At 39.2% G+C, this 13,621-nt stretch overlaps 2 protein-coding genes across 5 annotated transcripts; one reads left to right on the forward strand and one right to left on the reverse strand.

The window, feature by feature from the left end:
* Positions 1-983: 983 nt before the first annotated feature.
* On the reverse strand, positions 984-8,656 carry LOC135582920 (uncharacterized). 3 transcript variants are annotated; one of them, XR_010515216.1, is made up of 7 exons: positions 8,183-8,656; positions 8,017-8,094; positions 6,530-6,611; positions 5,825-5,952; positions 5,511-5,721; positions 1,846-2,020; positions 984-1,314 (listed from the first exon to the last, which is right to left on the reverse strand). XR_010515216.1 is itself a non-coding variant. In XM_065192898.1 (6 exons), exons 1-5 carry the CDS (start codon positions 8,453-8,455, stop codon positions 5,512-5,514), a joined length of 771 nt encoding a protein of 256 aa, XP_065048970.1. In that variant the 5' UTR covers positions 8,456-8,656; the 3' UTR covers positions 984-1,314; position 5,511. The 3 variants fall into 3 exon arrangements, 2 of the variants coding, with proteins under 2 accessions (XP_065048970.1, XP_065048898.1); XM_065192898.1 differs by lacking the exon at positions 1,846-2,020; XM_065192826.1 differs by lacking the exons at positions 984-1,314; positions 1,846-2,020 and having other exon boundaries at positions 5,338-5,721.
* A 394-nt stretch (positions 8,657-9,050) lies between these two features.
* Positions 9,051-13,599, forward strand: LOC103982321 (pentatricopeptide repeat-containing protein At5g42310, chloroplastic). Of its 2 annotated transcripts, XM_018830177.2 has the most exons (6): positions 9,052-10,325; positions 11,494-11,646; positions 11,779-11,850; positions 12,183-12,282; positions 12,362-12,424; positions 12,581-13,599. In XM_018830177.2, exons 1-5 carry the CDS (start codon positions 9,144-9,146, stop codon positions 12,409-12,411), a joined length of 1,557 nt encoding a protein of 518 aa, XP_018685722.2. In that variant the 5' UTR covers positions 9,052-9,143; the 3' UTR covers positions 12,412-12,424; positions 12,581-13,599. The 2 variants fall into 2 exon arrangements, with proteins under 2 accessions (XP_018685725.2, XP_018685722.2); XM_018830180.2 differs by lacking the exon at positions 11,779-11,850 and having other exon boundaries at positions 9,051-10,325.
* The last annotated feature ends 22 nt before the right edge of the window (positions 13,600-13,621 follow it).

The following is a 13,621-nucleotide window of genomic DNA, read 5'->3' on the forward strand; positions in this document are numbered from 1 at the left end:
TTCTCTGACCCCACCACTTCGGAATTAATCAAATTTTATTTTTGTTCTATCGTAAAAAATTACGATATTGATTTTGTTTTCTTGTCCAATCGTGATCATTTTGTTTACACCAATATGTATATATATGTATATATATGTATATATATTTATATATGTATATATATACATACATACATACACACATATATATATATATATATATATATTAATTTTTAAAGGTAAGTGACAGAAAAGGGATTTCGATGCTAAGTACAATTAAGGCTGGTTAGATATCTTCAAAATTTATACGATAAAATTTGAGATGCTCTGTATGTTCAAGTCAATGTTGGTGGTAAGTCCAATTTGAGAGAAAAAGAGAGAGACTAACTTAAATTGTGATGATGAAATAAGAGCTTAAACCACATGACACATGAACATACAAGGAAATGGAGGAGCAAAGACACCTGAGCTTAAACTAGGAAACATGCATACTCTGTCTTCTCACTTGTTTCTAAGCATGCATGGAAGTTAGCATCCATTCATCCACACACACAAAAAGGAGAGATATAATTCATTTGTAATGAAGACATCAAGCACATACAAAATAGCCTATAAACTTAGCACTAGAAACAGCTAAGAAGGTGTTGATCCAAGTTAACCTTCAGCAGTTGCATACATGTTGTATACATAGGTGTTGTAGTAAACATTGAAGCTTTAGAAAGTGAGGGGCAATCTCTGCATGAGTTCATGTGATGAGAAAGCTGTGCAGAAAACCTCCAGACAAATGGAGAGTTTATGCTCATGTAACAGCAGATGCACACAAAGAATGGAGGAAACATGAAGTAAGAACATGAGCTACTACATGGATGACAACATGGAGATCTGCATGAACCTTTACGGGAGGAAACAACAGATGACAAGAAGGAGAATTTAAGCTCATGTAACAACAGATGCACACACACAATGGAGGAAACATGAAGTAAGAACATGAGATGCTACACAGATGACAAGAAGGAGATCTGCATGAAGCTTTATGATAGGAAACAAGTTAGACTCTATGGCAATACATCACATGCGCGTACAACAGGAGCACACCGGTTCATGCAACATTTTAACCAGAACAGAATAATATCAGATTCAGATCTTATGAGGGATGCCATGGCCGATACTGGGGCTATGTCCCGGGTTGGTGGGTGCCTGCCACTGCATCAAGTATCTACCATGTATATCCTTGAGGAGCTTTCTGGGGAATGGATTTTTCGCCACCGTCGAAGCGCAGCCGGAGGCCATCCATGCATTGCATTCTAGGGTTCCTGCTTCAGCCGAGTGGAAGAGCTGCATGAGGAGAATGGCAATGATCAGCTTTGCTACAGGGGAGACATGTTTGGCCAAAAGAGCCATGGATTAGGGTTAGGATCAGCTGCTGAACTGATGAGAGTCACAAGACTGAAGGTAGAGGTAGGAAGGATGCAAGGTGGAATGAGTGCTGCAACATCCCTTCTTTAAATAGTGAAGCCAAGTCACTAACAGAAAATATGCAGCATGGCCTGCTTGTTAGGGTTTCAGGACCCACTGTCTCAATTGTATCAGTAAACAAAGGACAAGCAAGATCCTTTCAGGCTTAGGATAGATTCGTTTGGCAAACTTAGTAAGATAGCCAAGTATCTTTTCCATTCATAGTCAGGTGTCAGGAGACATCTGAGGTGGAACTTCCAGAACAAAGTACAATGTGTTGAGACCAGACCACAAAGTGAAATGACAAAGGGAATATTGTCCTTGATTAGACTGCACTAAGCTTAGAAATCCAAAGGCTACAGTTGCGTTCATGGCCTACTGATTCAAAAGACCTAAAAGAATAGGACATACCATCCAGCTGAGGCCAGTTGGATTGGAGGACAAGCAATTTCCTGAGTTTGTGAATGGATCCAAAATGGTGAGTACCACTGAAGCATCTGATTTTTTCATTGAAGAGATATGCTTTGATGGAGGAACTTATGGCAAACAAGTCTTCCAGATGAAGTAGGTGCTTTCAGTACTGAAACTGAAATCATTTCATTACTAAGGTTGTGGAAACCAAAGGAATATAAGAAAAAAGTTGCAGGAATTTGAGGACAAACATTATGACAATCATAAGGGAACAAGAAAGCAGAGCAATGAGTTCTCTTTTGAACTAGACTTATTTTGTGGAGCTTATTGTCACTATGAATGACAGAAGTCCTAAAAAAAACTAAAAGGATTTCTTGATGAAGGAAGCTTTATCTTACCTACAACTTAATTTTCACGAACACAGTTGATAACACCAAGTAAATTTCTCATAGAGAAGTGCCAACAAGCAGATCAAAAATGCATTTGTAACCGCTCTCTCTCTCTCTCTCTCTCTCTCTCTCTCTCTCTCTCTCACACACACACACACACACACACACACACACACAACAAACAAACACACCAGCCTCCATCTTCATGAGATCCAGATATTCTTATTATTATTTGTTGAAAGAGGTCAAGAACATCTTGGTGGTTTTTGGAATACTTGTGCCGCCAACAATTAGATCGTGAACTGTACTCTTGAGCACTGGAAACACTAAAGTTTTGTCACATTATACTTTTAATGTCAGTGTCACAGGTACATCTTCCTTTTGTGAAAGCAGAGGTTCCAGGAATAGAGTCAAGTCAAAGTGAGAGGAGTTTCTGGTTCTTTTGAGAAAACAAGTGGCCATCATGACAAAACAACTAGACATTAGTTAAAGTGCTTCAATTTTCCAGATTATAGTGTTGAATCCAACATCCCCTTTGTGATTAAGAAGTTTTTGGGACACTAAGCTTTGGTTACCAAATTCTTCAGGAGAATACAGATCTCAAGCATGTGGGCATGCTTCTGTGGCACCACTAACAATTAACATGTTCATTGTCTACCCCACTTTACACAAGTGATCAAAGTAAGAGATCAATTCTTAGACTTAATTGCCATTGTGCAAATGTTAAAAGCGATTGAACTCAACCAAAAATGACTTCCAGGATACCACTCTTTAAAGTACAGATGAAGGTTTTGTTTTGAATTCTAGGAGAGTAGGAATGCAGAAACTCATAAATCTGGCCACCGTTTCTTGCAATTCAATCTGCTTTGCCATGCTGCTCCAACTTGAGATGCCAAATAATGTAGGTAATCTAACATGGGACATGGAAGGAACAGTTTTTGCTAAGGAGGAATGTTGATATGGGAATCCAAAAATTATAAACCAGATCTTTTTTTGAGCAAGTTGAACTATAAAAATAAGTTTTCTAACTTCCACTGAATCAATAGGAACATGTTCTTCACTAATCACATCCAAAAGTTAGCTTTCCCACTTAGCCATGTTTGACTGAAATCCTCTCATACTTATCCCATTATTTTTCTATGCCCTCTCAGAAGATCTAATTTCCTGTTCCTCATATCTGCTGGTCACAGTAATAATTGGTTACCCAAGTACCCACATCCAACTACTTTCTTGTACTCAGGAAGTTTAAAGGTTCCCATCATGTTACTTGTGCAAATGCATCACCTGTTATTTTACTTCCCATATATTCCTAGCCATCAGTTTCTTGTGAGGTCACCTCCATGCTATACTTTGCAAGTGACAACCTGGGGATATCCTAACCTTCATTGATTGGTGGACTAGTGAGTTTGAACAAAGAAGGAATGCCACACAAAATTTAAGATGACAGGTGTGTAAAATTGCAAGCATCGACCATCTAAAATTGTTAGTCCTGAATTCCTTAAACTGATGCAATGCTTGGTCATCAGTGGCAGATGAAGAGGGGAACGGTGCCATTCCACATGCTCATGATTCACATGGCTGAAAGCTTAGGACCAGAAAAATGTATACACCTTTTTTTGGATAGAAAGAATATCAAGAGGCAACAGATAAAACACACAAAACAGGAGTTTTTTGCCTACAATTGCAGTATACTGATGCATTGCATGAAACTACTCAGAACAGAAAAGTGGAAGAGAACAAAAGTTTATGAGAAGATAAGAGATGACCACTTTCCTTCTGTTGTTTGGAACATGAGGAGAAAGAACACAAAATTTTCATTTCTCTTTAAACCTGTGTATTCTGTAGAGAAAGAACACAAAAAACTTTCAGAAAGAAAATGACATTATCTGTTTCCGACCACCTCTCTCCTTGATTCAACCAATACGAAGTTAGTATGAAAGGAGAAAATAGGAAATTGCTTTTCCTTCTGTGGCTGGATGAAGATGAGAAGAAAAAAAAGTTGACAAAAGATTCTTCCTTTCTCTCATCTCTGAAAGAAAAAGAGGGATTTTGGAGATATAAAGATCATCGATGAGACCTCTTTTGATGTCAGGCACATGGTTCCACCAACTATACACCATGATGTTTGCAATTCAATGCATTAGCATTGCAATGTGGTGCTTATACTTTGGTATTCTAAATGAACAGTTGAGTGATAGCGGCAACAATTTCCTGGATGGTCTCAGTAGCATGAAAAGGAAACTCCCTCTAGTGCACCTTATACAAAGTGTCTATTAAGCATTATAAGGACTATCGTACTATCAAAGTGCTTACATGAGTAACTTTGATCAGTATTGAGCAATCCATGATTCACATCTCAAAATTGGTTTCTCTACAGCCAACCCTTCGGATTTCTTGAGAATTCAGCATCCATTTGTGAGATCTGATATAATGTGATGGATAAGTAATTTAGATGGAACAATAATTAAGGATGGACGTTGATCAGAGTTTTTGCCATTGAAGTGATTTTAGTGCAAAGATGTATTGTCATATTTCATGATAGAAAATCACTACAATTCTTTTAATGATTTCTGACAGATCTATTAAAAAAATTCTCAAGATAAAATTCCCTTTCTATGTATAACAATTTGTCTACCTTAAAATCCATTACCTACCTTTTTTATTTTCTATTTAATGAGGCAACAAGTCTAGTATTCTAGTAGTATTGCATGGCAGGGTCCCAGCTCTCTCATACATCCTGGGTGCTTGTTGCTGTTTCATACAAAGAAGATAAATTGGAGGCCCATGGTATCATACAACAGTATTGAAGGTTCTCTCGCTTAGATACTATTATGGCCATGTTTGGGGACAGAGAAGTATTTAGATAACATACACTATTATGTCCATGTTTGGGGATAGAGCAGGAAGTATTTAGACCTTGAGGAAAAACAGAAGATTAGACTAATATTGAACGAAAGGAAAAAAAATTAAATAAGAAACGACTATAGCTGACTCTGAGAAAACAGTTCCTGATTTTTCAGTATATTCCTATTAATATGCGTAACTCATCTGAACCTACATTTACAGACTATAGAGTTGAAATTGACAAATTCTTCCACAAACCTTCAGTTGAAAAGCATCTATTATTTTTCTACAGATTGTGCATCATAAGCAATATGTACAGTTGAGTTATGTCTGACGAATAATATGATAACTGTCAAAGATACACCAGTTTTACAGTAAACGATAATGGAAATTATGGGATACATCTTAAGCTGCTACCTCAGGCGTGCTTACTTCATTTGGTGGCATGAAGCTTTGACAGAAGATAAAGGCAACTTGAAGACAGCAGAATAGAAGCTGCGAAGCATAGTAAATCTGCTGGAGAAGATATTGTGACCTTCTTGCTATTTTCAAACATCCCAACCAATAGAGCCATCACTATGACGTGCCCCACCTTAGTCTTCAATTCATTGACTGACTTTATTTCCAGCCACCTAGGTCGTTCCTTAACATAATAAAGCCAGAATAGTTTAGAAATTAACATTATGATATTTAGTAACTTGTTCTGATATCTAAAATCTAAACTATAATTGAGTGAAGGGACAAACCAGAAGTTTGAATAATCCAAGCAGGTTTGATCCAGAGGAGGACATTTTTGCTATATCAAAATTACTGATGAAGAGCTCGTAGAGACCCATTCCAAACACAAGCATCACAGTTCCAATAAGATAGACATCTGAAAGGTGAAACAAAATGAAGGTTAGTGATAGATTAAGAACTATCTATAATGACACCATTTCTCTAGAGGAACAGACCAGCATGAGAATGTGCTTCTTCATGCTTCAACTACCAAGTAATAACCTGTCTATGTAAGCTCTGGTATATGATCAAGATAACACCCAGAAAATTATAACAATGTTTTCAGCACAAGTTAAATGGCATGTCAATGTCCAATATCATATTCAAACAATCCTTCTAGGAGAAATTAAGAAACCCATTAAATTGTTACTGATACAGTCATAAGCAGTCCAGAGGTCAACTTGTTCAGAGTAATGACAAAATTGATGTGTAATTTATGCCAGTAGATTATCTTTTCAAGAACTACAGAATCAGAAATTAGCACCCACTATAAAATTTAGATCATTTGACAAAAAACTTGAAATACTAAAAATTGCCTATTGATAGTTGCATGACATAGTATGTTATGATTAATCAACTAAGAACTGTAACTTGATAGCTTCCTAGTAAGTGGCGTGTGAAACAATTCATGTCTATTTCAAAGTGTATACATTTTTGGATATACATTGTCTTACCAATGGCTCCAACCAACATCAGAATCACTTTCCCACCACTCAAAAAATATTCTCCGAATGAATCTATCACAGATGTGCAACCCTGCACAGCACTTGGTATTGTTAAGATTGCTGACTGTTTCAAGAAGGTATGAAACTACTCCTAGAGATGAAAAAGGATAAGGTTTCCTTCTGCAAGACATCTTGCCTGTAAATACAGTACCAAGCAACCGAAAGTAAATTTAGCTACATAGAATCTGAACAAATTTAAAGGGTTATGTAATGCCCAGTCTTAGAAATTCATTGTGCATTCATTGCTATCGAGGTGGGACTTGTTTTCCATGTTTACAAATTAATATCAGAACATAAATGATTCATGACCAATATGAAGTTAAGGTACTCAAATAGAAAGACTGTAAGTAGTCCAAAGAATTTAAACCAGGGAAGCTAAATGTTAAGTACTCAAATCATTTGATTAAAGCACATAATACTGCACGCTACTGTCTCAAAACTTTATAAACATAATTAACATAACATTGTGAAAGTGGTAATACTCAATGCATTAAGATAATTCAGTGAAGACAATTTGATATTAATATACAAAATTCAATGTTGTAAGCCTTGGAGCCATGGTGAGGTTGGACCAGAGAAACTTAAGTGCTAAAATTCTGAGTCGTAGTTCTTCTTGGCAAGCAAACTTAACCCTGCATAGGTATCATGCTTTCCCATCTCACAGAAGGGGCCTCATCGACTAGGTAGTCCTTCCATTAACAACAAGTTTGAGGACAGCTAGAACAACAAACATGCAGAAAAGGAATTCAGTTACATATAATCAAATTGAACTACCCTCATATGAGTCATTTAAAAAGAGTCTACAGTTATCAAAAGATATGTAGCCCTGAATCTCTTGGCCACAATCTCAGCTGCTCTTCTCAGAAGACGTATGCTTTCCATGACAGCAAGAATATTGACAATTTATTGATGAACCAAAGATTGCCTATTTGCTCTGGCATCATCTTGGTAAATGAAATTAGCAACATTTATCAATGTTTACTATAGAAGACCATGAAAAATTGCATATCTAGTATTGCTCAATTGATCCCACAACTAAAGTCACCTGAACAACTAAAAGAAAAAATATAGATTAATACATGATATAAATTAGTAGATCAATAAAAGGAAAAGTTATTCAAGTAATGGTTGCAAAAATTCAACTCATATGGACACCTTTCCTGTGATAGATTGGACATGTAAATCATCCAAATTCTTTTTGTTTGTCTATTTTATGGGATATCCATCCAAATTAGCTTTTATCGCGGAGTAGGATGGAGTATGGTTAGTTATTTCAGAACCCCTGGCCCAGTTGACACCTCCTATCCTATGGCTGCACCTGTATCTTTCACTTCTAATTACTCGAGAGTCGGTGACGACCGAATAACAAACACCTGTCATGCAAATTAAAGATCGACCAGCGGACAAAGAAGCAATCTAATGAAGTCCAACCATACCTTGAGAAAACAGATTATGGAACCCATCAGAGAACCAGCCACCGGGAGGAACGCGAAGAATCGGCACCTATATATCACCTGCAAGGAAAAATCTTGACTGATAAGGCACTTTCTTTTCTTCCAAAACCATTGCGGCGACATCAAGCCAAACGGAGAAAGATCTCGCCTTTTCGAGCTTCTCTTCCACGTCATCAACTTCCAAGGAACCCAGCACGGGATCCCTTCGATGCCCCGGTTCGGCCGCGGAAGCGGGAACGATGGTCGAATGCGAGACGGAGGTGTCCCCGACGCCCGAGCTGGCTTTCACGGGCGCAAAGGACGCAAGCCTCGGCCACGCCGAGAAGATTCCGAGAACTCTAAGGCCGAGCTTCGGCTTGCTCGGGATTCCGGATGGCATCAGGCCTCCGGAACGGCGAAGTACGAGGCGATGGGACTTCATGGCTGCTCACCGGGGACCACGAGAAGCTCGATGCCTGCTGGCAGAGCAAGCCGCGTCCTTGCGAGCGGCAGATTAAAAAGACGAGGAATTGACGACAACAAACGAGGTGCATTGAAAGTAGACTTGGATAGGGAAAGGGAGGAGGGAGGTGGATTGAATCGGCGCCTTGCTCCCCGTTGCGGCGGAGCCATCGCCACATGTTTGGCTTCTGATCTCGCCGGGAAAACGATGTGCGAACAGCGCACTGCAAGTCCAAATCAACGTTATAAATGGCCCGTTACATTGTCACACTGGCCTCTACCGAAACCGTTACAATAAACTAATCGGACCGTCACGGTTTTTGTCGGATTCGGGTCGTATGATACGATCCGTTAACGTTCCCGCCAAGTCACGTCAGCAGCAGTCAGCCAAAGAAGAGCAGCTATTCTGGACCCGGCTGATGGCACGATTCAAGACACCATAGGCCCACGTGAAGGGGACTTATGGGCCCCGCCCTGTCTTGCCGCGTCAGTGTTCGCCACGTCATGTTTCGCGACTAGAACGGGGCCGTATGCCGTTAAAGATATCGTCCCCGGTGGCTGCTCCTTCGTGCTCCTGCTGCTTCGCTCCATAAATCTCGCTCTCAGTCTCTCCATTGGCCTCTCATTTCTGTAGAAACCAATATGAGTTGAATCCAGAACGAGTGGAAATGGAAGCTGCGCTTATCGGATTCCCCCTAAAACCCTCCCTTCTTAATCCCTTCCCTCGTGGCTTCACTTCTTCCCCGCCCGGACGACGCGACCTCCGCAAACTCGCTGCTGTCGCACCGAAAAATTCGATCTTGGTCCCAAAAGACCACCTTGATGATGGAGTCGGTCAAGAAAACGAGAAGGAAGAGCTTTCGCGGGAATCCTACAACGCTTTGATCCAATCCCACTGCGCAAAGGGCCGCCTTGACCGGTCTTTGCACCTCTTGAGCCGGATGGAGGCGGCGGGGATGCGCCCAAGCACGGCGTGCTACGCCCGCCTCGTCTACGCGTTGGGGCGCACCGGGAGGACGCTCGAGGCTGACGCCGTCTTCCGAGAGATGAAGTGGTCCGGCCATCGGCTGACCTCGAGGGAGTACAACGCACTCCTCGGCGGGTTCTTGAGGAAAGGGCAGCTCTTGATGGCTGATCGCTTGCTGGTCGAGATGGGCAAGGAGGGCATCGATCGGAATCGAGAGACTTACTTGCTCCTCCTGGATTCGTACGTCCATTCCGGGCGGTTAGAGGACACCTGGTGGGTTCTTGGAGAGATGAAGGAGAAGGGTTTTTGGTTGGATTCTTTCGTTTATAGCAAAATCATAAGGCTTTACAGGGACAATGGCATGTGGAAGAAGGCTATGAGCCTTGTGGTGGAGATGCATGAGCTAGGGATTGAACCTGACGTGAGGATGTACAATGGTATGATTGATACATTTGGGAAGTATGGTCAGTTGGATGAAGCAGTTAAGATATTTGAGAAAATGCAGAGTACAGGCTTGAAACCGGACATCATGACTTGGAATGCACTGATTCGGTGGCATTGCAAGGCTGGAGATCTGAAACACGCTCTTGGATTCTTTGCAAAAATGCAGGAAGCAGGATTGTACCCTGATCCCAAGATCTTTGTTAATATCATTAATCGGTTAGGAGAGCGGGGAAGATGGGATGAGATGAAGAAATTGTTCGAGGGTATGAAATATAGAGGTCTAAGAGAAAGTGGCATCATATATTCAATTTTAGTGGATATATATGGTCAGTATGGTACGTTCCACAATGCTGAGGAGTGTGTGGCTGCACTTAAAGCCGAAGGTATGCAGGTTTCAGCGAGCATATACTGTGTATTGGCAAATGCATATGCTCAGCAGGTGCGCAGATTGTCTAATCAGTCTGTTGAATTTACTGTTATATAAGAAGCATTGTTACATTGCTTATCTTTTGATGCTGCTGATATTTGTTGATTTTAACCAGAATTTTTGTATATCTGAAATCTTTGAAACAATTCTTGCTTTGAAATGGAGAAATCATGCTGTGCTATGCTTTCTTTTAGCTTCCATTGGTTTCAATAGCCGGGTAGAGGTGCATGCAGCACAGACAGTGAGCCCCTCACTCTTGATTGACTGCCATCTATGTTCCTTCTAATTAGTGGCAGCAAAAGTTGCAGGAGAAAGGTTTTCCTCAATGTCAAAGCATTTATTTCATGACAAAGACTTGGGAGTTTCTTCTTTTTCATAATTGATTCCTTCTAAGTCAAATGTTGTAATTAGCTAAACCAGCAATTACCAACATTGAAATACATAAAGTGATTATTTTTAGCCTCAATTGGAAGATTTATGTGTGCATTTGCAATGGACAGGACTGTAACAGTGAGAGTTATAGTGTGCAAGAGGTTTTTTTTCTTCCATTTTTGTCTGTGTTTTTATTTTGGGATGTTTAGATTCTGTTAGCATTTTCTTGTTTATAGTTGTCCTACTTTCAGGCCAGTAACTGAAACAACCCATTTCTAAAGAGCTCTAGATTGCTAAGTTCAGTTTGAGAATAAACAAACAATAGATGAGGCTCTAAATCAATTTCAAACTAACCTTGAACTTAGTTGGATGTAACTATGCTTGGCTTCAAACTGGCTTGAACATATATTATTTCAATATATTTCTCAAAATAGAGTAGTATCTGTTAATAATAGATTGTCAAGGCAGTTGTCACATACTAGAGTTATATTGCATTTGTTTGTTTGCTTCTAAGTTTCTGTCATAAATGTGAGTTATAGATGACTTATAACATGTGATGCTTGCAAAGGAGGTCTGGCTGGGACATAATTTTATAACATAGCAAATTCAGATGCTTATTCTTGATACCAGTTACTAATATCAAGCAAAGCTTGAGCATGAGTAGGCTTTATCTAGCTCAGTTTGGTTACGCAGTTACCTACTTCACACTGCAATTTTCAGCGCACTGGAATTCTCTCACATGTATGTTTTTGAGTGTGTGATTTTCCTGATAATTTCTGTATTATTTATATTCTTGCCTTTTTGTTAGGGGCTGTGTGAACAAACTTTGAGGGTGCTTCAGCTAATGGAAGCAGATGGCATTGAACCAAACCTTATAATGTTAAATCTGTTGATGAATGCATTTGGTATTGCCGGAAGGCACTTTGAGGCAATGGCAGTTTTTGAACATATCAAGGAAAGTGTAAGTGACTTATGAGCTGAACAAGATCAAATTTATTATATGATCTACTATCTCTTTTGTCCTTTGCTTTTGTTATCTTTTAAAGATTTTACAATCAGAATTGACTAGAAAGGACTATTATTGGTTCTGTAGGGCATCAGTCCAGATGTGGTTACTTATTGTACTTTAATGAAAGCATTCATGAGGGGTAAAAAATATGAACAGGTCAGGTTATTCTTTTTTTTTCCCTGTTTGTTCTGTTTAATGCTTAACCAGAAGTGGGAAGCTAAGTACATTTGGCCGGAAGTAGAGTGCAATACTTCATCTATTTCATCTAAATACATGAGTATGTAGGAATTTAATTTTCTTTTTCCTCCTTGGTATAAGAAAAGATAGTTTAGTTACTGTTCAATATATTTTGGATTGACTTGCCAGATTTCCTTGACCGATGTTTATTCTTGTGTTGCATACTGTTTGGTGATGAAGATGTCAGCCGTTTCCTAGAACTCTTTTTATTTCCAAGGTTGTGGACATAAGTTTCTTCGCCTGTCATTCAGGTTCCAATAATATATAAAGAGATGGAACATGCCGGCTGCACACCTGACAGAAAAGCTAGAGAGATGTTGCATAATGCCTCAATTATATGTGAACAGAGAGGTAATGACAGTAGCATGAGATATAGCTATGTTTTGTACATGCAAATGCCTTTTCTATTAATGTTCTTGGTGGTATTCAGGTAGTTTTAGTACAAATTCAAAAACCTTTCTACGATCTGGAAACCAGTGACTTCACAAACGAGGTAAAATATATATATACATATATTTTTTTCCCTCTATATATTTGCAAGTCTTCATTGTCAAAAGATTTCACTATCTGGGATGAAAAAGAGATTTACATCTTGCTTATTTGTATATTCCATTTGAGGGTTTCTGACAAGGAGCTGTCTAATTAACAGATAAAAATGGGTCCAGAGAAGCATCTTTCAAGTGATTTTGTTGCCAAATCTGTTTTTGGTATTGCACTGAGATCAAATAATTACCTGGTGTGGTTAACTGCTCATTCAGAGCTAGGGTTGTCTTCCATCTGACAATGAATCCTTGGCTTCATTCACTAACGATGAGTAGTATTTCAACTCATGGGAATCAAAAGACATTCAAAGTCATGCTTGGCACAATGCAATGTGTGGCAAAGAGGAATACCATGCACTTATCGCTGTCAGAAATCACCTACAAATGGCAGCTTCACAGAATCATATCAACAGCATCAGACAATAAGACCTTCAAAGGTGACTTTGTGATCTAGAAATTTCAGAGATTGAATCTTTATTTTCTGGCAGGTTCTTTCTTTTTACGTTTCTTACTTTACTACTGGAGGAGGAAAGGAGAAGATCTACCTGGGAATTCATTGGGAGAAAGATCAGCACAGAAGCCCAGAATGCAATGCCTCTATATACGCTATAGGAGGTTCAGTGTTCAGTAACTTCAGTTTCCTCTAATATCGTACCTTCAGTAGCTCAACAATGACAGTTTCTATCTATCAACATCTTGTCAACGATATTTGGAGGAACTTGGGGTTTTGACATTGAGAATTGGAGGGGGTAAACCATTGGTGGTAATGCATAGTTGGACATCAGTTTATCTTACCTTCGTCTCCACCAGGAGATCCTAAACTTTCTCCATCTAACCTTGAGCTGCTAAACTACTACAAGTATTGATTGTTTTGACATTATGCGATACCATCATGTACAAAACCAAATACTCATTTACAACCTCCATTAGTTTGTGCTATCTACTTTGATTTTATCAGTCAAGCTGGTTTTCCAAGTGAGGATCTGAATTATCCAAACACCCACAGCCTAGCCAAAAGTTGTTTAGTTCTGTCATGAGAAACATCATACATGTGTGTCATGTGAGAGAGAATGTAAAGAACTAGTTATGCAATGCTTTGAAGTATATGTCCAACCAAAGTTTAATATATGACTGTCTGTAATGTGCCA

This window comes from Musa acuminata, chromosome BXJ1-1 (assembly GCF_036884655.1).
Source record: "Musa acuminata AAA Group cultivar baxijiao chromosome BXJ1-1, Cavendish_Baxijiao_AAA, whole genome shotgun sequence".
NCBI lineage: Eukaryota > Viridiplantae > Streptophyta > Magnoliopsida > Zingiberales > Musaceae > Musa > Musa acuminata.

Bases quoted from the DNA above. Each gene is read 5' to 3' on its own strand.
- LOC103982321 (XM_018830177.2), top strand. From the start codon at position 9,144: ATGGAAGCTGCGCTTATCGGATTCCCCCTAAAACCCTCCCTTCTTAAT. The intron at 11,647-11,778 runs GTAAGTGACTTA...TTGGTTCTGTAG, and splicing joins TTGAACATATCAAGGAAAGT to GGCATCAGTCCAGATGTGGT. The intron at 12,283-12,361 runs GTAATGACAGTA...GGTGGTATTCAG, and splicing joins AATTATATGTGAACAGAGAG to GTAGTTTTAGTACAAATTCA.
- LOC135582920 (XM_065192898.1), bottom strand. From the start codon at position 8,455: ATGAAGTCCCATCGCCTCGTACTTCGCCGTTCCGGAGGCCTGATGCCA. The intron at 6,612-8,016 runs GTATGGTTGGAC...AGTGCTGTGCAG, and splicing joins CCATAATCTGTTTTCTCAAG to GGTTGCACATCTGTGATAGA. The intron at 5,953-6,529 runs GTAAGACAATGT...TTCACCTTTCAG, and splicing joins GATGTTGGTTGGAGCCATTG to ATGTCTATCTTATTGGAACT.